Here is a 25162-nt window from a genome sequence, read left to right on the forward strand (position 1 = left end):
ATTTAAAAAAATTATTTTAATTTAAAATTTTTTTTTTTTTTTATTTTTTTATTTTTTTAATTTTTTTTTTTTTTTTTTTTTTTTTTTTTTTTTCTACCACCAATATTTTGAAAAGAATATTTGTTTTTTTTTTCTGTTCGACAAAAGAATAACAATTTAAAAAAAAAAATAAACTTTTAATATTTCTTTTTTGTTGACAAAATATTGGGAGATTTTTAATAAATCGAACACAAAGGAAAAAAAAAAAAAAAATATATATATATATATATATATATGGAAAGCAAAGGTATAATGTAATAGGTATAGTTTAAAATTATATCTATATATATATATATATATATATATATGTATATATGAGTTCATAGTAAAGCTGTTCAAAAATATAAGGTAAAATATATATTAAAGTTTTAAAAAAGGTATTCTCTAAAATGAAAAAAAAAAGGATATATTTCTAAAAAAATTTACTGGTATTAAGGACCATAATTCACAAATAAATAAATAAATATATATATATATATATATATATATATATTTTCCTCATTTTAAAAATTAATATTTATTTATTTAAATGTTCCTTTTTTTTGTGTAAAAATAGTCTTTAAAAAAAAAGTAATGTCGTTCCACAGTTATATATATATATATATATATATATATATATATATTTATTTACTTATATAAATTTTATCTTCATACATATATCTATTTTTTTAAAAGCCTTTAAGGTTTTATTTGAGGTCTGCAAAAAAGTGCTAATATGAATATATAGTTATATCTTATTGCGAAAATATAAATTGCCTTATTTTATTTTAATATATTTATTTTTGGAGACCTCCTTCTTATTTTTCAATTTTTATTTTATTCTTTTAATTAAAAAAAGGGGATATTCATTATAAGAAAATAAGAATAATTACACATTTGAATCATGTAATAATAAGTTACTTTTCATATTTAAAATTTTAAGGAAGAAATATATATATATATATATATATATTTGAATTAATATTTTCTTCTGTTCTAGTTTTTTTTCAGCTTTACTACATTTTGACATTAATTATAAGTCACATGTGTAACAAGAACAATTTAATTTAAAAAAAAAAAAAAAAAAAAAAAAAGACACCACAATAATATTACTATTAATATTATTTACGATATGTATTGCAAATTTCGTCTAATTCTATTTTGTTATTATAAGATATATATATATTTAAAAATTTTCATTTTTTTTTTAACTTATAATTATGTCACTTTGGTATATATTTTTGAAATTATATAAAAGAAATAAATAATAACGAGTTTTTTTTTTTTTTTTTTTCTTTTATTTATTGAACTGTATATTCGTAATAAAATATATATATATATATATATATATTTATGAATATTTTATTATACATACATGGAAATGTATATATAGTATATATATATATTTGTTAACTCTTTAAAAAGAGAATAAGAAATACACATTTATATTTCACACATTATTATATACTTATATATTTTTCTTTTTCTTTATCCTTTTGGGTGTAGCAGATACGATTATAAAAAATGCATATATATATATATATATATTTTTTTTTTTTTTTTTTTTTTTTTTTTTTTTTTTTTTTTTTTTTTTGTATAATGAACGAAATTATCAAATTGTGAATATTTTCAGCTTTTAATATTAAGTTGTTCTTAAAAAGTTGTTAATTTAGGTGGTATAAACACTCAATGTTTTTGTCTCTTTGTTTTAATTTTATATGTCTGAAATTTTGTCATTATTATTATTTTATTTTTATTATTTTTTTTTTTTACTATATTGTCTTTTACAAAATATGTTTAATTCAAAATGTAAGATATATATATTTTTTATTTCTTGTTTAAATGTATAATTTTGATAATTTCATCTTTTTATTAATAAAAATTTTTGTGTGACAATATTTTTTTTTTTTTTTTTTTTTTTTTCTTTTTTTGTTTGTATATTTTTGTTAATATATGGTAGTACCATAGTTTTATTTATATTTACATTTTTGTATATAATGACTACAACGGATAACTGGAAAGTTGAGTGGGACAATGAACTTCGCCAGCTTCCAAACGTTGAGTCCATAACATGTTTAGATTTACAACTAACAGAAAATGTATTTCTAATATGGCAGGTTAAATTAGAAATCAAAATGAAGTGATGAAATATATGAACCAATTATTATTAAACATATATATATATATATATATATATTTTTTTTTTCTTCTTGTTTTAGTTTTTAAAACTTTATCTATCTGCTAGCCCCCAAGTTAGAAGTATCATAGACTTCATTGCAGGTATAAAAATATATATATATATATATATATATATATATATATATACATTTATATATATATATTCATATATATATATAGTAAATATTTTGTGAATGCCTTTTCTTCTTCATTTTGAAGTTAAAAAAGCTCAGAGCTTACAATGGGGTGATCATATTGATAGTGTAATGTCAAGTGGGCTTAGGAAAGGACAAGAATTATTTCATGTATTTTTGTCGAATGGAAAAAAAATTCAAACAACTTATTCAAAAAAAAAATTATGTGATAGATTACAATATTATCATATTAAGAATTATATCATTTTAGAAAAAATAAATACAGGTTCTGTGGGTCAAGTTCATGTAGCCTTAGACAAATCAACTGGTAATTTAATTCGTATATAAAGAAAATATATATATATATATATATATATATATATATTTATCAATATATATATTATTTATGAAATTTTTTTGTTTTTGTTTTTGTTTTTGTTTTTTTTTCACTTATTTAGATACCTTTGTTGCTGCGAAGGCCATAGATAAATGCACAGTACAAGGTGATATTGGTTTATTTGAAAAATTAAAAGACGAAATAAAAATATCATGCATGATGAATCACCCGAATGTTGTTAAAACGTTGAATATTTTAGAGACTAAAGATAAAATTATTCAAATTATGGAATATTGCGATGCTGGAGATTTAATATCATACGTTCGAAATGTAATAATAAAATGTATATATATATATATATATATATATTTTAAAATAAATATTTTTTACATTCTTTATATATTTTTTTATTTTTCTTTTTCTTTTTCTTTTTCTATTGTTCTTACGTTTTTTAGAAACTCTATTTAGACGAAGTAAGTGCTCAATATTTTTTTCGTAAAATAGTCCAAGGGCTGAAATATATGCACAAAAATAATATTGCACATAGAGATTTAAAACCTGAAAATATATTTTTATGTAAAATACAAATATCACAAAAAGAGAAGACTTTGATTAGGGTTGGCAAATTGCCCTCATGCATAGAGTATGATTTAAAGATTGGAGATTTTGGTGCATGTTGTGTAAATGAGAAAGATAAACTACATTATGATATTGTAGGTACTTTAAGCTATGCAGCACCTGAAGTATTAAATTGTAATAATAAAAATGGATATAAGAGTGAGAAAGCTGATATATGGAGTTTAGGCATAATATTATATGCTATGTTATTTGGTTTACTTCCATATGATAGTGAAGATAAAGATGTAAAAGAAGCATATAATGAAATTATAAAAAAGAAAATCGTATTTCCTAAAAACCGTGTTAATAAATTTTCTACAAGTGTACGCAGTTTATTATTAGCTATGTTAAATATTAATCCACAAAATAGGTTATCACTTGATGAAGTTATAAAACATGAATGGCTAGCTGGAACAGCTAAAAGTAGATTAGAAATGTCTAACATAAATAAAAAAATAAATTTTCCCTTATCCTCAACGGTTGGATATCCAATATATTCAAATAAGAATATTATAGATTATAATATTTATAAAAGGTTGGCATTAATAAAAAATGATCATAATAGTACTACTAACTCTTTATATAGTAATTGTAACAGCACAACTATTTCGAATAGTAATATTACTAATATGAATAATAATATGAATAATAATATGAATAGTAATATGAATAGTAATATGTATAATAATATAAGTGCTATCTTAAATATCAATAATTTAAGAGACAAAAATAATGTGGGGGGAACTACCTATAAATTAGATAATATTTCTAACAGTGTATATAGTTTGCATAATAATAATATTAATAGTAATAATTTGAAGGAGGTATTATATAATCATATGAAATATTACCTTAAGGGTGATAACAAATATAATAATACTCTAGGTGAACATAAAAATGATTACAATTTGGAAACATTATTGAAGAAAAGTGAAGATGAAATTGTTGGGGATCCTAATGTGATAAATAAAAAGATAGGACATTATTTAACTGGAAAAAATACAAAGGAGATGAATATAAATAATAAGATAGCTAATTTTGTTATAGGGAATAAGAATGGTAATAATAATATTATTGCAGAAAAAAATATAATGATCAATATTGACAATAATAATAATAATAATAATAATAATAATAATAATAATAATAATGGTTGTATGCAAATTAAATATAATGAAAATAAAAAGGATGAAGAATTAGTAAATAAGAATAAAATACATTCCATATGTTCTAGTAATGATCATATATTGTATGATATGAACATGTTTCAAAAAAATGATAATAGTATACATGAAAATGTGAATATTATTAGTAACAGTTCAAATAAAGAAATATCTGGTTTACAAAACAAATACGTAGAAAAAATATACTATTTAAAAAATAATGATATGTATTTAAATGATGATTATATAAAAGATAAAGCAATAAAGAATGTTGAAAAATATAATATTGTTAATAAGGATAAAAATGGTAGTACATATAAAATTAAGGATTATATAAATAACAATACAGTGAATAAATCTAAATGCAATATTAGGGCAGATAAATTTAAAAATATTATAGCATTAAATAATAATATTATTTCAAATGATCAAAATAGACATTTATATATAGATAACAAATTATCTATTAATAAACATAATTATAATAATCTACCATATTATAATTACTATTATTATTATTATGATGATGATGATGATCAAAAAAAGGAATATAATAAATATATATATAAAAAAAAAAAAAGTGGAACTAATAATAGTGAGCTTATTTCATATAATTCAATTGTGTATGAAAAGGGAAGTCCCCCTTATTATAATATAAATAATGCACCCATAAGTTCTATAAAATATGATATTAGTAGTATATATAATGGAAACATTTCTCATTATGTAAATAACTCCTCATATGATAAAAAAATATGCTCATCATCTTATATAAAGGATAACCAAAATGATGTTAACAAAATGAATATTGAAAAATCTACTATATTGAATTGTTCTACTAATGAATTATATAATGTATATAAAAAAGAGATTTCATCAGAAGAAATTTTTGTAAATAATAATGATGATCTTTTTGATATAAATAAGGATGCAAATAAATATAAATGTAAATATAATTATTCTGCAGTGAATGAAAAGGAAAATAATAATAATAATAATAATATAAATGTTGGTGAGTTAAAAAGTAATTCTCCTAATAATTCAGATAGCAATAATATATCAAGCACCAAACATATAACTGCAAAAGAAACATATAATGATAATATAAAGAAAACAAAGGAAGACTATATTATTATGAAGATGAATGTAAATAATCCAAAATGTGATAATAATTTTGAGCTAGCCAAAATGAATGAACATATTGAAAAATGCAATAATAGCAAATATACAAATAGTGATATTGATATAAATGAAAAGGGAAAAAATGCTACTGATGTTGTTAGTATGGACGAAATGAATAATTTTAATAAGATTGATGATACTGAAGTATGTAAAAAAAAAATTTCAGAATTGTCAAATGACAATGAAAAGTATAGTAACATTTATGAGGATAAGAATATACATATGCATGTTATAAAAGAAGATTCAAATAATAATAGTACAATTATAAGCACGAATAATAATTATTCATACAAATGTATTGATGATGATGTTAAGAGGGAATGTATTTATTCTATAGATGATATAAATGATGCATATGTAAATTCTTCAGTGTGTTCATTAAATGCAGACAAAAATGAAAATAGGGAGAAAATTATTGAAAATATTAATTTTTTTGGAATGGATAAAATATATAGTATTGTTAATCCAGAGAAAAATGAAGAGAACAAGGAAGATATAAATATGGAGGACATAAAATATAATATTAATATTAATAGTAATATAAATGAAGATATTATAAATTCAAATAATATTTATAATACAGATAATGAGCAACATTTTATTGATGACAAAATAATGATGTCAAATATTAATAGTAATGAAAATACAAAAATGTGTGGTAATATTTTTCAACATACAAATAGTAATAGTATATGTGATATAAAAGGAAAAGAAAAAATATATATTATAAATGTAGATACACCAGATGAATGTAATGAAATAAAATACGATTTTTCTTATAATAAAATTGAAGCACATAAAGATGCGGATAATAATGAAAAAGATATTTATGTATATAAAGAAGGTCATAATAATGATCATAATGAATATGAAAAAATATCACGATTAAATATTAAAAAGTATGATATAAATCAAAACGATAATTATAACAATAAAACAAAAGAAGAAAAAAATGAACATAAGATAGAATCAAATTTTACAAAACATAAAAAGCTTATATTAGATGATGAAAAAATATTGTATACAAGACATGTGAATAATTATATGAAGTTAATTCAAAAGGATTATATAAATGAATATATAAAAATAGAAAGGTCTAATTATTTTAATAAAGAACATAATAAAAAATATAGTTCTTTGTATGGAAAAAATGATATAATTAATAATATCAAAATTAATGATTGTATTTGTGATTCTAAAAATAGTATATATGACAGATTGCAAGATATAAATAATAATTCTGTAAAAAATATCTTTAATGAGGATAAAAAAATATACCATGAATTATGTAACAATAGTGTATTACATAATAATCTATTTACTGAAAATAATCTTGAACCTTTTTCTTCAAATAAACTTGAATATAACAAAAAATTTAAATGCCCCTATAATCATTTAATGAGAAATTATTCCTATAGTGAATATCCTTTTGATATAACAAATAAAATATCTACATATATAAATAAGGTTGACATTAATAAAGTTGATTCGAATGAATCATACTCAAACAAAAGCATAAGATATAAAAATAGGTATACACAAAAAAATGAACATGTCAATATATATGATGATATAAAAAAATGTAGTTCTAATAATAATATTTTTTATATTGATGAAGACGTGTCCTACTTAGACATTACAAATTTGAGTGATAAAGAAATTAAGAGCAAAAATGAAAGAGAAAAAAAAAATAATATATTAAGTAATAAAAAATGTATATTATCAAATCCAAGTAATATACGTATTGAAAAGAAATATAAAAATTATGAACACTTGGATTATATTAACAAAATTAAAAAGAAGCAAACCGATGTGTTTTACCAAAACAATTATGTTTCTTTTAAGAGATCATTTAGTATGTTACATTTTAAAGGAAATATAAAAAATGATGTTAATTATTATTATGATAATAAAAAAGGAGATAGGGCAGAGAAGGATATATTATTATTAAATCGTATGAATAATTATGTGATAGAACATAAGAATAAAATAAATATATATGATATAAATCAAAAACAACATTCTGATTTAAATTATATAAATAAAAATGGAAACAGCCTAATAGATAATATACCTAGTGTAACTAAAAAATGTCATAGTAGTGATATATTTTTAATAAGAGATAATATATTAAATAATTTATCAAATAAAGAATTCAAAAATATTATAGGAAGAAATTTATCATTATGCCATAAATTCCATGTTATAGATACAAATGAAGATTTAAATAAAAAAACAAAAAATCAAATTATTAATAATAATATAATATGTGATGAAATTGATATTTCAATTAATAAAAACTGTAAAATACCAACCAAAAAATATGTTAATAATAAATGTGAACAAAATCAAGTATTTAATGATAATGACAAAAATAATAAAGTCCATAATATTGTATCAGATTTTATATTAATTAGAGAAGAAAGCCTAATGACCAAGAAAAACAATAAAAGTTATAAGAGTGATAAAAATGGTTGTATAAACTCAAATATAATAACATATAATGAAATGAAAAAAAATATATATAAGGAAGATCAAAATATTAATTGTGTCGTAAAGAATAAAATATATGATAAAATGAATAAAAATAATATGAAAAAAATCAACTTGAATAAATTAAATATATCTCATAACACACAAAATAATAATAATAATAATAATATGAATACATATGATAATTATTTAATCAATATAAAGGATACATTCGATACATATTCAGTTACAGAAAAACCGTATTGTCAACAAAAAAATATTATTGATAAAAAAGAAATATTGCATTATGATCTTATATCATCAAATAATTGGGATAATCATCTACGTGATTATATGTTACATTCTTTATCAAAAAATCATTATACATTTTTAAGAAAAAATACCTTATCAAAAGATATAGCTACGTTTAATGATATCAATATATCTAATAATAAAAAGCATGATACAACAAGTAAAAATAAAAATGAAAAAAATATTTCTGAAGATACAAAATTAAGTAATGACTCGATTTCATATATATCACACACAAATATTAAATCTACAAATGTTAAACAAAATAATGATCGGAGTAATCATTTCCAAAAAAAAAAAATAAATGAGCAATCAAATACATTTCAACCCAAAGTAAAGTGGTTAAATATTTTCACTCGTAATTTTAATAAGGACCAATTAGGTACGAAATATAAATGAGATTTTTTTTTTTTTTTTTAAATAATATGGATGTATTAATAGATACACACGTAACCTACATATATATATATATAATGATAATTATAAGAATAACAAAGAAATAAAAAATTAAGATTTTTTTAGAAAATGATATAAATATATTCATTTATAATTCTAAACCATACTACTGACCAATTATAATAATATATGTTTATATATATAAATATTAAATTAAAATGTTGGGAAACTTAAAATTGTACATCCTTATTTCACATAGTTATATATATTTAAAATAAATACGTACATATATTTTTAAGACTTAAAAAAAAAAAAAAAAAAACCCAGAAAAACATAGAATCAAATTTTTATATATAACATAAATATAATAACATATAAATATAGTTTATTACTCATATATAAAATTATTTTATATAATATATTAAAATATATAATACCGTAATAATTCTTATTGTTCCATATTTATATATATTATACATCATTATATAAAATTGATCATATATATATATTATATTTAAACATTGTATATACCGTTAATGTTATTCCGCATAAACAGGTTATATATATATATACATTTTATAATTGTAAATATATATATATATATATATATTATTATATGCATATTATTTTAATAAGGCTTATTTTATTTTTTTTTTATATATTAATCCATTTTTCGAATTTTTTATTATATATTAAAAATGGGTTTTACATTTTTGTGCTAAAATTTATATATTCCTTTATTTTCTTTTTTTTCTTCATTTTTTGTTTTACTTTATTCATTTATTATTTCACTAGGGCTTGAACATATATATAATAATATATAATAATGTGATATAAAAAAAAATAAATTGTTTTGTCAACTACATTTAAGATAATAATATAATTTTTTTTTTTTTTTTTTAAATTTTGTTTTGAATTAGTGGAAAGAGGAAAAAAACAAAAAAAAAAAAAAATAGTTAAGAAATAAAGATTAAAAAATAATATTATGAGGATATATAAATTAAGAATACGATGAATATATTAATAAAAATATTTTTAAATAATTTTAATTCATAATCTATTAAGAACATAATGAAATGAATAATATAAATTATATATATTATATATCTTTGTGATGTGTTTTAAATACTATTTAGCTTTTTTTTTTTTTTTTTAAATGTCCTTATGAATATTTTATATATGAAAATTTTAAATAACTCAATATAATTTTACGTCAATTGTGTAAGAATATATTTTTTATGTATATGTTTTATTTATACTTTATATTTAAAATATATTTCATTTAACATTATATATATATATATATATATATATATATATATATATATATATTTATATTTATATTTATTTATTAATATCTTATTTTATGTGAATATATAATTTTGAATATCATTTTATCTCTATTAGAAATATTTCAAGTTTTTAAAAGTTATAAAAAATTCGTCAATATTTTTGCACACCTTTTTTTTTTTTTTTTTTTTAAGTATTTTTTTTAAAAAGAAGTTGTATTTAAATAAATATACACCTTAAATATATTCAAATAATTTGAATTCTTTTAAGTTTATTTATATATCGATATTTATTTAATTTTCTTTATTTTTATATAAAATAAAAAAAAAAATGGGTGATAATAACGCATCCAGCGGTAGCAGTCCCGTTTTGTCAGTAGGTAATATTCGAGGTTTTGGTGGAAGTGATTTTGGTTCTTTTAGGATGTCGAATGAATTTTTGGGATGGAAAAATAAAAAGACAAATAATGTATATCAGTATAAGTGTAGTGATATTGATGAAGGATGTTGGATTAAGACTAGTTATAATAATAATAGATTACATTTAAAATTAGGTGAATCAAAAGAGAATATCATAATATATTTTGATGGATTTCCTGATAGAAATGTGAGTGAAATAACCCAACATTTCCAAAAATATTTTAATATAAGATTAAATAATAGAAAGATAGCAACGAAAGGATGGAACTGGGGAGAATTTAAATTAGAAAATTCTAATTTATGTTTTGATATAGATAATAAATATGCTTTTAATTTACCTACGAATAATATTAATCAATTAAATGTACAAATTAAAACTGATATTGCTATGGAATTTAAAAATGAAGAAAACAGTAATAAAGGTAATGAAGATTTCTTAGCTGAAATACGTTTTTATTATCCACATGAAAATGATGAAAATCAAAATTTCCAGAATTTAAAAAATGATTTATTGGAAAAAGTAAATATAGGAGATACCAAAAGTGAAAGTATTGCTTCTCTAACTAATATACCTCTATTAGTTCCAAGAGGTAGATATGATATTGAAATGTATTCAAGCACATTTAAGTTACATGGAAAATCTTATGATTTTAATATACAATATACTAATATTAATAAAATGATTTTAGTACCAAAAAGTAATTCTAATCAATATGTTTTAATATTTAGTTTAAGTAATAAAATGAAACAAGGACAAACAGAATATCCTTTTATTTTAATACAATTAAATAATGATGATGATATGGAATTAGATATAAGTGCTAGTGATGAAGTTATGACAAAATATAAACTTGAAAAAACTATTTCAGGAAAAGCTCATGATGTTGTAACCAAACTTTTTACTGCTTTAGTTAATAAAAGTGTTATTGTTCCAGGAGATTATCGAACTTCTAAAAACCAACATGGTATTACTTGCAGTTATAGAGCTGCAAGTGGTCAACTTTATCCATTAAATAAATATTTCCTTTTTATTGTAAAACCGGTTATTCTTATTTCCTTTGATGATATTGTAACACTCAGTTTTCAGAGAACAGGAAATATTAATCAACACCGTTTCTTTTCTCTTATTATTAAACACAAAAGAGGAATGAGCTATGAATATACAAATATTGATAAAAGTGAGTATAATCCATTACTTACCTTTTTAAAAAGTAAAAATATTAATATACAAGATGATGCAAATGATTTAGAGAAAAAAGCAGATTTCCATAATGAATTAGATGAATCCGATGAAGAAGAATATGTTGCTGATGATGACGACGATGAAGATGATTATGTTGCTGAGGAAGAGGATGAAGATGATGATGGCGATGATGACGATGATGATGATGAGGAAGAGGAAGAAGAAGAAGACGATGATAAATAGTTTTAAAATTAAAAATTATGGCATTATTCAAGTAATATATATATATATATATATATTAATATTACATTTGTGAATATAAAAAATAAGTATTTTGCTACACATGAAAAATATTTGAATAATTTAAAAGAAGTTATATTTTATATATAAGAAAAATGATATATTCCTTTTTTTTTTTTTTTTTTTCATATTTTACCATGTACAATATTATTATATTATATTATATATTCCATTGGAATATTTTATATAACATGTTCAATTTATAACTATCAACAATTAAACTTTATTCAATGACATATATATATTTATACCAAAATATTATCAACATTCAGGTAAAATATATAACTATATATTTTGTTGTCAAATTAAAATTAAAAGGGTAAATTATAAAGATTAATCATGTTCACAAAAATAAAAGTAAACAATAATAACAGAAAAAAAAATTAAATTAAAAAAAAAAAAAAAAAATATATATATGTGTATTATATATAAATGTAATTAAAAAGAAATAGTTATGGATTTAAAATTCATAAAGTTATGTGTTCTTTTCATAAAATAAATAAATATATATATATATATATATATATATTTACATATTATGACCTTATGTGTGCGTTAATATATTTATACGTTAATATTCTTTTCGTGTATCTTTTCATATTCTTCCTTCTTTATTTTGGAATAATTTTCAGCTTCCCTATAAAATAAATAATATATATATATATATTTATTAATTTTTTTACGAGAAAATATACATATAAATGCATAATTTCAAAAATATGATATTACTTTATAAAACCCATAATCCTATTAACAAAATTATTATTCCCAACATTCTGTTTTATGAATGTCTTCTCGTTAGTTAGTGGCTCATGTTTTTGCAATTCAAAGAATATTGAAATAAACTTGGTTAGTTCATATGACTGAAAAAGAATAGAACGAATAAAATAAAATGATTAAATAAAATAAATAATATAAAAATTATAACAACGTGTATAATAGTAGTTACATGATAAAAATATAACACATATATATATATATATATATATATATATATATATATATGTGTATAATTTTTTATGTATTACATTTCTAAAACAGCACAATAGGTTTAAAATACATTTGAGCCTAATTAGTACTTTGCTTTTTAGTATATTATTAATATCAGCTATTACACATGCTTTACTTTTCAAGGTATCCATATTTTTGTTATTTTTATAAGTTGCATATATATCCTTACTTATGTTTATATATTCTTTGGATAAAATAAAATCGTTAATTTCCAATTTTTCTAATAATAGGAGAATAATATTATTAAAATAAGGATATGCAATATTAATTTTTTTAGGAATTTCTATATGATATACTATAATCCAATATAAACGAAAATATCTCTTTGCTAAATATATGCCTATTAAATTTTCTAATGTTTTTATTACATTATATTGAACTTGTCTATCTTCCATTTTTCCTTTTTTTTTTCCTTTTCCTTTTCTTTTTTTCTTTTTTTTTTTAAATAAAAATGATCCGTTACGACAATTTCCATCATCATTATCAATAAAACTTTCTCTTTTTGAAAAACATGTAGAAAATCTAAAACGTGTTTTAATATATTTGACAATTTTCTTTAGAGTGATTCTTCTTTTTTTTTGTAATTTTCCTATATTTATATTTCTCTCTTCATATATATTTATTATATATTTCCACATATTTTTAATATTTTCTATTTGTCTTTTGACTGATATTTTATGAATATTTGTGACTTTTACTAGTTCACCTGTATATTTATTTATATTATTAATATTTTTATATTTTATTATTTCCTTTTCTAAATTAAAATCTATATCATAATAAATTCTTATTAACTTTAATGCTTTATGTTTACTAATTGGGACATAAAAATTGGAAAACCGTAAATCTAAATTCATTAGATGATAAGACAATATATTAAATATATAAAATTGTTGCTTTATATATAAGCATAAAAAATGTTGGAAAAATATATTTCTTGAATTATAATTATTATCATTATTATCAGTATTGAAAATATTCAATATTCTATTTTTTACAAAGAAAACATTATCTTTAGCTCTTCCTATGGGAATTTTTTCTTTCCCACCTTTTTTTTCTTCATTTGTTATTTTCTTTATATGCAACCCTTCTTCATTCTTATTCTTTTCATCCTTTTTGTTTTTCTTTAAATCGAAATAAAACGAATTTTGTAGAACACATAACACTTCTTCTTCTATAAAAAAGGAATAATAGTAAAATATATATATATATATAATAAATAAAAAATGAATAATACAATATAATATGTTTTTAAAATAACCACGATAAAATAAAATTTCATATGTATGCATTTTATTTAGTAAAATGTTTCCTATTTTGTTAATATATATCCGATTGCACATTTATTGTTATAATAAAATAATATATATATATATATTATATATATTTGGTACTTGGATGTTTATAATAACACAAGTATTATTTTTTTTTTATTATATATTATATTAATATGTTATTAATATGAATATTTTTCCTTACCATTGTATCCTCTCAACCATAAATCGAAGATGCTGAAATTTATCTCAGTTATATTAGGAGAAAATAAAGGAATATCAAATTCGGTTATGTCCATTTTTTTTTTAGTGTTTCATTATATATGTAATATATATATATAATATATATTTTTTGTTTTATGTTCCTTTCATATTTCGAATAAAAATGAAATAATGGTTCTTTTCTTTTTTTTTTTTTTTTTTTTTTTTTTTTTTTATTATATCATTTTTTTAGATGTTTTAATACAATTCCATTTTGAAAAAGGGGATGGAAAATATATATATAACAAGACTTTAAATGTTTCTCTATTCAGATTGAATTATATATATATATATATTTATTTATTTTTTTTTACAAATATATTTATTTAAAAGAAGAAAATAAAAAATATATAAATAAAATTGTACTGAAACTTAAATAAACATGTATACATATAATATATATTTATATATGTATACATATTTTTTTACTTTTATTTGTAATTATATATATATATATATATATATATATATATATATATTTTTATGTATTAAAATGTATCTTCCTTTTATATAAAGGATTATATTGTGTATCAGAGCATGTTTAAGCTTTTATCTTGTCATTTATTTTCATAAGGAAATCAAAATTGATTATATAAAATATATGTATATATATATGTACATTTAAATATTTATTTAAAATGCTATAGTTTATTTATTATATGTGCAATTATGCAAATTTGAATTTTGTGAGTCTTTGAAAGAAAAATATAAATAGGTGACTTTTGGAAAATCACATATAACAAAAAAAAAAAAAAAAAAAAAAAAAAAAGAAGGAAAGAAAAATACAATAAACATAGTATAACAAATAACATATAAAGAATAACTTATAAAAAAATAACATAAAAAAATATATGATTCATAAAAATATTAAAATCTAAAAAAAATGTCATCTACATATTTAACATTATAAAAATCACAAATTTCAAAACAAATAAAAAAAAATAAAAATAAAATAAAATAAAATAAAAGAATTAAAGAATGACAAGAATATTTATTATATATATATAATTTTATTTTATTATTATTTTTTTATATGTGTAATATAATATAAAAAGTGTGAATAATCTTATTATGTGATCATATATCCCACATATATAATATATACTTAATCAAAATTGACAATAGATATCTTTGTTATCAAAATTTGAATTCTTATAATTGGAATCATTTAGATTAATATTTCTGTCTTCATAATTTATGGAATTATTATTATAAGATTCATAGGAACTTTGTATATTTTGTTTACTACTTTGACTTGTATTATTATCATTATTTTCAGATTTATATTTATATTGATTATTAAATTTTTCGTAATGTTGTTCATCAGATGATGAAATAGTTCTATTATAATAATTATTTTGATAGTTCATATTATCATTAGGGTTTATATTATATATACCATCATCAAATTCATTATTATTAATATTATTATTATTATTATTATTTGATGAATTTTCTTTTATATAATTATATTGTTCATTCTGATTATATGAATATACATTTGGTTGATAAATATTTTTATCATTTGTAATTGATTCAGAATAATTATTATGCACATTTTGAATTTTTGAAATTTTATCATTAATATAATCATTCATATTTTCACTACTATTATAATTACTATATTTATATGATAAATCATCATCTGTTATATCTTGATAATTATTTTTTGAAGTATCATATTTAATATCATGTGATATGTAATTATCTTTATTATTTTTATTAATTTTATTATGAGTAATGTTTTGTTTATGAATATAATCATTTGTATAATACTCATTATATGTATCCTTATCATTTTGTTGATCAGAATTTGTATAATATTCGTTGTGGTCATTCTTATAATTAATTTTACAAGAACTTTTATCATAAAATTTTTGTTCAGGGTTATATTGATTTGTTTGTTCTTTTTTGTATTTATTTAAATTAACTGTTGACATAGTTGTAATTTGTTGTTTGATAAAATTAGTGTTACAATTATTTCTAAGATGTACTAATATATACATATTTACTTCTTCATATCTACTAAGATATGGAAAATTTCCTCCTGATTTCATAATAGCATATTTTGCCAATGGATATGCTTTTTTCATATCATCATTTAAAGAATCAGGATAGATATTATTAAGTGTTTGTAATATAGTAATACATTTATCATTCATATAAATTTTATCAATATTATCAGAAGATAATTGTAAACTTATTCTTCCTCCTAAATCTGCTGCTGAAATTAAATCAATTTCATTACTCATAAATTCTAAAGAATTCATTTCTTTTAAATCTATATGTTCATAATTTAAATAAATGTAATTTTCTAATATAATTTTTTTTAATAAAACATGAGGTAAGAAACTATAAAATTTTCCATATATATTTCTTAAAGATGCTATAGATGCAAAATTATCTGTTTTTCTATAAGAATTACATAAAATTAAAGATTCCACTTTTGATGGATATAATTTAGCATACAACTGAATTAAATAGCCACCTAAATCTGAAGCAAAAAAATGAGCTTTCTTTATATTCAAATATTCTAATATGTTACACATATTTTTCATCCAATCCTTTAAATTGTTATAACAAGGATACTGTAAAGATATTACTCGAAAACCTAACCTACTTAAATTATCTAACTGATAAAAATAACATCCAGCAGTTCCACATACACCATGTAAAAATATTACTATATTCTCATTCTTACTATTAATATCATAATAACACCATACTAAATCACTTTTTGGCATCGACAATTTCTTCAAGGGATATTTTGAGCAAAATTTTTTATAACCCTCATGCATAGACAACTTTTCTAGTTCCATTTCTTAATAAACAAATTACAAAAATTATTAAAAGGAAAATATTAACAATGTACATATATACATGTACATAAATATATATATATATATATATGTAATTATTTTATTAATTTGTATAAAAATAAAAATAATCCTTTATATTTCAATTTATCCCTATATATATTAAGAAAAAAAAAAAAAAAAATTAATTAGGATAGATTCTTTCTGTCAGCTTAGATTTATATGATAAATATATCATAAATTAAATATAAATAGCATTCTATATTCACACGAATTAATATATATATATATATATATATATATATATATGTATGTATATGATTAAAATAAAAAAATAACAGTTCATTTCATTTTTACATACGATATTCTTTTTTTGTATTCACTATAATAAGAAATTATTATATATTTGTATTTATTTTATCATATTATTCTTTATTTACCTTTTTAAAATATTATATAGATATTTCCTCACATTTTAATTTTCTGACTCTAGAATATAACATATATAAATATATTTAAATTTTTTTTTTATTATTAAATAAAGAAGTTGGAATATTATTCGTTTAAAAAACTATAAAATTAAAATTTAGTTACTATTTTAAAATTGTACATGGACATTTGATATTATGCAAATAAATAAAAATATATATATATATATATATATATATATATGGATAATTTCACTCTTCATTAGAATCATATGTATATAATATATATATATTATATATTATAAAATTAATATGTAAACTACTTTTAAACTGCTTTTATATATATAAAATGTTGTATAGTTAATATTAAAAAAAAAAAAGTACAAAAAAAAAATATGCATTTATGGTTATTTAATTTTATCAAATTTACAATATTATAAGTTATTAATTTTATTTTTTTCTTCACATAACAAAATAATTAAGTGAAACATTAACATTTAACTATTTAAATAAATATATGTTTTTTAATATATATATTTTAATACATATGAAATTTTTATGAAAAATTGAAAATACGGTTGTTTATTTTTGTACGCAAAAAAAAATATATATTATATGTATGTATATTATATATATATATATATATATATATATGCAATATTAATATAAAAAAAATGATACCTTTAATAATAAATATATATATGTATGTGTATATTTTTTAATTTTAAATATTAAAATGTCAATTTATTATAATTTCATGTGTCCTTTAATATTATTTATTTATTGTTTTATTTTTTATGCGATATTTATTTAAATGAAGGTATTATATGAAGAGTTGAAGAAAGAACATGCATAAATTTCTGATATTTCAAATGTGATCTTTATTAAAGTCAATATTATATATATATATATAATAAAGTATAGTATAAATATGGGGGGATTTAATTATAATCATATTACATATATGTTATATGAATATATTTATATGTATAATTTATTCTTTATTTTTTTTATTTTTATAAGTGCATCTTGTCCTTTAAATGTTTATTTTTATATAAAATTTCGTATTTTTTAAATAATATTTAAATTTTTTTTAGAAAATATAAGGAATATTATATATTTATATGCATGGGGAGGGAAAAAAAAAAAAAATGAAAATAACCTACATATAAGTATATATATATATATATATATATATAAGATTATTCTCCTTTTATGTGAAATAATAAATTCTGGAAATATGCGAATAGTTAAAATTATCTACACACCTTAATAAATATATATTTTATAGAATAATACTCATAAGAGGTTTTAAATGGGCAATTATTTAAAAACATAAGAAACTTTTCTACATATATCAAAATATTATAAAGTATTATACTTTTGTATATATAATACATTTGGTTATTTATTTTACATAGGGACTTTCAAAAGAATAAATCCATAAATATAATTTATATTATATGTATGTATATTTTTTTTTTTTCTCCTTCTTATAAGATATTATATAGACACACATATCAATGTAAGTGTATTATTATAGTGGTACTATATAAATTAAAACACATTCTGTGTTGAAACAAAATAATTATTGACAATAATAATTTATATATAACCTAAAATTATAAAATATTATAATATAATATAATATTTAATTTTATTTTTGAATTAGTTTCTAAAATTATCATTTTTCTTTTTTTTTTTTTCTTTTTTTTACATATTATATTATTTTTTAAGGTTATATAACAATAATATTTGAACATGTGTAATAGTTAATACATATTTAGATTTTTTTTTACTTCTACTATTGGAATTATTTTAAGTCCTTTTTTCGTGTGTTCTTTTTCAATTTTTATATTTATATGAAAATTAAAAAAATATATATTGTAAATAAATATATATATATATATATATATATGTTGTGTAAAAAAAAAAAAAAAAAAAAAAAAAATATAAGAAAAGAATCAATTTCATATCCTTTTATGAATTACAAAAAAAAAAAAAAAAAAGAAAAGAAATAATCCCTCTTTTGTTATATTTTATATTTTTCACATTTGTTAAATATTTTAAAATATAATCTGTAGCAATATTGAAAAAAAAAATTATGGAAGAAATTTCTAAAAAGTTTGAAAAATTAAAAGAAAATATAAGAAGGTTTAATAATGAAAATAAAATATTCGATTTAATAAAAAATGTAGAGAAATACTTTTTTAGTGATAAATCAAATCAAAAGGACAATTTTAATGATATGTTATTTTTAATACAATATTCTTTAAAATATAAGGGCACATGTAAGTGGCCAAATTATAGTAACTTATTTGTAATAAATTATAATTTAAATGAGAATTTTAAAAACATGGTACAAAATAATAAAGAGTTTTTTGAAGAGTATGTAAGAATGAATGAGAATGAATATATTACACAGAATAAAGAGAAAAATATAAATCGTGATGACATTAACAATGATACAAATAATATGGATAGCAAAGAAATTTTCTTAAATAATAATAATAATAATAATAATAATAACAATAATTTGTTTACAACAAGTGATATTCAATTAAATGAAGATAATATGAAAAAGAAAATAAAAGAACATAACCAGATAAGTAATAATGATTATAAAAAGAAGGAAAGAAAAATAAATACATATTTTAATGATGATATAAGCTTATTTAATAAAATAAAATTACAAATATTTATGTATATGATACTTAACAATTATAGAATTAAAATATTAGTTAATTCATTATCAGCATTAAATCGTCCTATCAATGTTATATATATAAATTGTCCAAATAATAAAGAAGAAAAAAAAAAAATTTACGATAAATTTACTAACTTCTTTTCATCTTATTATAAATTTAATAATACATATATTAATAACATTAAAAAAAATAATTATCAAAGTATTATAAAAGATGATAATTGTTCTTGCTCAGAGTTATCATCATTGAAACAAAATATGACAACTATTGATAATAAAAGTAATAATAAAAGTGACAAATATATAGGAGGATATAATCCAATAAACAATACTATATGGTTATGTTCAAATAATATTACTAATTATTATAAATTAAAATATATATTAACACATGAACTTATACATGCCTTTGATTTTGCTAGAGCAAATATAGATATGTATAATTGTAAGCATATTGCTTGTTCAGAAATTCGAGCCTATAATTTAAGTAACCAATGTAATTATTTTAATAGCAAATATTTTGTAGGAAATAAAGATGTTTTTAATAGTTCAAAATCTTCAGGAATTGAAAATACTTCAAAAAATAAATGTATATATAATAATGTCTACTCATCATTATATCAATATAAACCTTGTAGTACTGATACCCATACCTATATAAATAATGTTTTTGATAAATGTCTACATGATTACTGGCCCTTCATGTGTCCTCCTGAGCAGGACAGTAAATACAAACCCTCCAAAATTTTTAAGAAGGATTAAAATGATAAAAATGAATTAAAAAATATAAACATAAACAAAACTGTGTCTTTATTATATGCCACCATATATATATATATATATTTATTTATTTATTTATTTGTTTATATGCCCCTTGTCTAATTAACATATATATAACTCTTAAATTTTTATTCTTTTCATATTTTTTTTTTTTTTTTCGTACACATTAATTTGTTTTTATTTGTATTTTTTTGTTTGTTTCTTATTTTTTTTTTTATTTTTATATTTTTTTGTTGATATAACAATTTTTCTGTAAAAAAAATTTATTTTTTTTATGAAAAACAAACCCTTTTGATAGTAATACAAAAAAAATATTAATAAATAAAACAAAATAAGATAGAAAAAAAAAAGACAAATAATATAGAAATAAGACATTATTGTTATACATATTATTAAGTTATAACACATTTTTGTAAAACAAAAAAAAAAAAAAAATTAAAACATATATATGTATATATATATATATATATATATATATATTTTTATATTTATATATTTATTATTTTATTATAATCGTATTAACACTTCCATTAATTAACCTTCCCTTTGTGCGAAATATGTCTCTTTTTTTGTTTTTTCCTGATTTGTATCAAAAATTTTTTCTTCAAGAGGAATATTTTGCAATAAATTTTTGTCTTCCTCCTTTTTATCATCGTCTATATAGCTAGCTATATTATCTTGTTCTATATTTTCGTCTAATATACTATCTTCAATTAAAGCTAGTTCAGCATCAATTTCTTGTTCATCCAAATTTAGTGGTATATCATATGAGGATGATAAAATATTTCCAATTTCTTTGGTATCCTCTATATAATCAAATAGATCATCTTGTAATTTTTCAATTTTATTTATATTTACTTTTTTAATATTTTTTTTCAACACCTTGCTTGTATTTTGTAAGGCCTTATATGTATCAATAGAAAGTTGAACATTATCATTTGCATATTTTATTTGATCAATATTAAATTGTATACCCATTGTGCTTTCTTTATTATTTTCATATACTTTCTTTTTTTGTATAATATTTGCAGCTTTATTTCTTAAACTGTTGATAATGTGTTGATTAACTGGATTTTTTTTTTTTTCTTCTTCAATTTTTTGTTTTATTACATTTAGTTCCTTATTATATTTTTCTATATTTTCATCAATACTTTTAACGCTTTTTTCGAGGGTGTCTAACAGAGACGTTAAAAAAAAAAAAAATAAAATAATACACAAAGGATAAAAATATACAAAGATGGATAATTAAAATAAATAAATATATATATGTTTCTATAAATTTGGACTTATGTATTCATATTTATATATATGATACTATTATATGTGTTACAAATAATTGGGAAAAATATAAGACAACATATATGAGAACTTATTTGATCATATATGAATATGTATATAAATAAACATATATATATATATATATATATATATATATATTTATATTATATTCATTTAATTTTTTTACAATATATTACCATAAGCTTCATCCAATGTTTTATCTTTTTTACCCTTGAAGAACCTTAAAAGATTAAAAAAAAGAAAAAAAAAAAATTTAAATGCAAAAATACACAACAATGATATATAAATTTTTTGTACTAAACAAATACTTGATAAATATGTTACAAAATGAAAATTTTCACATAAAAAAAAAATGTACATAATTATTATGTTATCAATATTATGATGTTCATTTTTTTTTTTTTTTTTTTACTTCATAGTGCTCTTTTGGTTTGACTTTGAATAAAAAAAAAGGAAAAATTTAAAGAGACTTCACAATATTTTTTAACAAAACAACAAAATTAAAAAAAAATAATAATAAAGTAATAAATACACTAAGAATTTATAAAATACATAATTTTTATTTATTTATTTATTATTTTATATTATATTTTAAATATTCTCAATATCCAAATATATTTTTACATATATGTTTACTTTCTCCCTCATATAGATTGTCAACATTTTAAAAATCAAATTAATCCATTGGAAAAAAAAAAAAAAATAATATATGCTTATATATATTTATTATATTTTATGTATGCATAAATGTATAATATATTAATTTAATTTTTTTAAATTCATTATACAAAAATAAGGGATTATATAATTTTATTTCTGTAATTATATATATATATATATATATATATATATAATATATTTTTTCTTTTTTACCTCAATAATAAAGTTTTCCATATAATTAGAAATATAAAATATAATAATATTATAAAAATAAAAATATATATATATATATTGGCATTTTTATAAAATATTTTCTTCCGTTTGATAAGAATATATAACAGCATTATTATAATTATATATAAGAAATATATATAATATATATTTTTTTTTTTTTTTTTATTTCATGTACCAATTAACACTATAGAACAACATAAAAGAAGAACATTATAAGAATGGTGACAGCTATAAAAGGAGTTTTAGTTAAATGCGATGAACCTACTATGCAAATAATTTTAATGTTAAATGAAGAGAAGAATTTTTTGATTGAAAAAATTAGTGAGACTGTTTGTTTATGTAAAGAAAATGTTCATGATTTTCTAGAAAAAGAAGTAATAAAACAATTGGAATATTCAGAAAGGCATGAAACTGAAGATTAGTCTTTTTAATAATTTCTTTTGTTTAAAAAAAATTATAAATATAAGGATGGTATTATAAATTCGAAGGATAATTAAACTTATTTGTAAAAATATATATATATATATATATATATAATTTATTTATTTATTTATAATTATTTATGTAAATATTTTATTTTTAGTTGCTTTCATTTTTTTTTATTCATTTTTTTTTATTAATTTATTTTTTTGTGTGTGTTCAATTAACTAAAAAAACAGAAAAAAAAAAAAAAAAAGATACAAAAGAAAAATTATTTTGAACTATCAATACGTTCAGTTATATCATCAATTAGCCACATGAAAGATTTTAATAAGCCTTTACCAGAAAAGGCACTACATTCATTTATACACCAATGCCTGTCCATACTCATATCGTTCAATTTGAGTATCTAAAAAAAAAATTAAAAGAAAAAATAAAAGCATATAAATATAAATATATATATGTATGTACGTATGTATATATGTTCATATATTTATATCATAAAAGTTTAAAATTTTTATTTAACCTCAGCTATTTGATTAATAGTTAGAGATTTATCAATGTCTACTTTATTTGATAAAATTAATAATGTAGATCCATATAATCTTTCCTCTTTTAATATTTGTTTCAATTCAAATGAACATAATTGTAATCGAAACAAATCTGTACTGTCAACAACAAAAATAATACCATCTACATCTTCATAATAATTTTTCCAAAAATGACGAATACTTTTTTGTCCTCCTATATCCCATATGTTTAGAATATTATTATCAAATTCTATTGTTTCAATATTAAATCCAAATGTTGGACTAACACTATAAATATCTTCACCTAATAATCTTTTTATTATAGTTGTTTTTCCAGCATTATCTAACCCTAATATTAGTATTCTTAGATTCTTTTTATTATCCTTTATTTTTTTTAGAATTTTTAACAATACCATTCTTTAAAATTACAGGTCATTATAAAATGTATATAATATATATAAATATATATTTTATATGTGTATATGTTTTTTTCTTCTTCTACCTAATAAAATATTTTATAAGAGTAAGAATTCTTCTTTGTGTCTTCCAAAATTTTGTTATTTTTAAAGCATTTTCATTAATATAATAATACAGAAAATAGAGGAAAATATATATATATATATATATATATATATATGTATATAATAATATACGTATCTTTCTTTTTTTTTTATTTTTGTAAATTTATTTCAGTATTATAACTTAATTTTTTTCCATCTTAAATAAAACATATTTTTTTA

At 18.4% G+C, this 25162-nt stretch overlaps 8 protein-coding genes across 8 annotated transcripts; 4 read left to right on the top strand and 4 right to left on the bottom strand.

The window, feature by feature from the left end:
- Positions 1–2015: 2015 nt before the first annotated feature.
- On the top strand, positions 2016–8813 carry PGSY75_1441300 (putative serine/threonine protein kinase; the record flags this gene model as incomplete). Its single annotated transcript, XM_018788099.1, has 5 exons — positions 2016–2135; positions 2238–2298; positions 2416–2658; positions 2789–2997; positions 3123–8813. The coding sequence occupies 5 exons, from the start codon at positions 2016–2018 to the stop codon at positions 8811–8813; spliced, it is 6324 nt and encodes a 2107-aa protein (XP_018639471.1).
- Positions 8814–10430: 1617 nt separating this feature from the next.
- PGSY75_1441400 (putative FACT complex subunit SSRP1) lies at positions 10431–11945 on the top strand (the record flags this gene model as incomplete). The annotated part of the gene is made up of 1 exon (XM_018788100.1): positions 10431–11945. The coding sequence occupies one exon, from the start codon at positions 10431–10433 to the stop codon at positions 11943–11945; it is 1515 nt and encodes a 504-aa protein (XP_018639472.1).
- Positions 11946–12566: 621 nt separating this feature from the next.
- PGSY75_1441500 (hypothetical protein) lies at positions 12567–14586 on the bottom strand (the record flags this gene model as incomplete). The annotated part of the gene is made up of 4 exons (XM_018788101.1): positions 12567–12639; positions 12732–12865; positions 13031–14187; positions 14493–14586. 4 exons carry the CDS (start codon positions 14584–14586, stop codon positions 12567–12569), a joined length of 1458 nt encoding a protein of 485 aa, XP_018639473.1.
- A 1071-nt stretch (positions 14587–15657) lies between these two features.
- Positions 15658–17367, bottom strand: PGSY75_1441600 (acid cluster protein 33-like protein; the record flags this gene model as incomplete). Its single annotated transcript, XM_018788102.1, has 1 exon — positions 15658–17367. The coding sequence occupies one exon, from the start codon at positions 17365–17367 to the stop codon at positions 15658–15660; it is 1710 nt and encodes a 569-aa protein (XP_018639474.1).
- A 2529-nt stretch (positions 17368–19896) lies between these two features.
- Positions 19897–21261, top strand: PGSY75_1441700 (putative metalloprotease; the record flags this gene model as incomplete). The annotated part of the gene is made up of 1 exon (XM_018788103.1): positions 19897–21261. The coding sequence occupies one exon, from the start codon at positions 19897–19899 to the stop codon at positions 21259–21261; it is 1365 nt and encodes a 454-aa protein (XP_018639475.1).
- A 552-nt stretch (positions 21262–21813) lies between these two features.
- Positions 21814–22995, bottom strand: PGSY75_1441800 (putative vacuolar-sorting protein SNF7; the record flags this gene model as incomplete). Its single annotated transcript, XM_018788104.1, has 3 exons — positions 21814–22454; positions 22755–22798; positions 22991–22995. The coding sequence occupies 3 exons, from the start codon at positions 22993–22995 to the stop codon at positions 21814–21816; spliced, it is 690 nt and encodes a 229-aa protein (XP_018639476.1).
- Positions 22996–23690: 695 nt separating this feature from the next.
- On the top strand, positions 23691–23894 carry PGSY75_1441900 (putative transcription factor TFIIH complex subunit Tfb5; the record flags this gene model as incomplete). The annotated part of the gene is made up of 1 exon (XM_018788105.1): positions 23691–23894. One exon carries the CDS (start codon positions 23691–23693, stop codon positions 23892–23894), a length of 204 nt encoding a protein of 67 aa, XP_018639477.1.
- A 269-nt stretch (positions 23895–24163) lies between these two features.
- On the bottom strand, positions 24164–24838 carry PGSY75_1442000 (putative ADP-ribosylation factor; the record flags this gene model as incomplete). The annotated part of the gene is made up of 2 exons (XM_018788106.1): positions 24164–24301; positions 24419–24838. The coding sequence occupies 2 exons, from the start codon at positions 24836–24838 to the stop codon at positions 24164–24166; spliced, it is 558 nt and encodes a 185-aa protein (XP_018639478.1).
- Between the last annotated feature and the right edge of the window lie 324 nt (positions 24839–25162).

Source organism: Plasmodium gaboni, chromosome 14 (genome assembly GCF_001602025.1).
Source record: "Plasmodium gaboni strain SY75 chromosome 14, whole genome shotgun sequence".
Taxonomy (NCBI): domain Eukaryota; phylum Apicomplexa; class Aconoidasida; order Haemosporida; family Plasmodiidae; genus Plasmodium; species Plasmodium gaboni.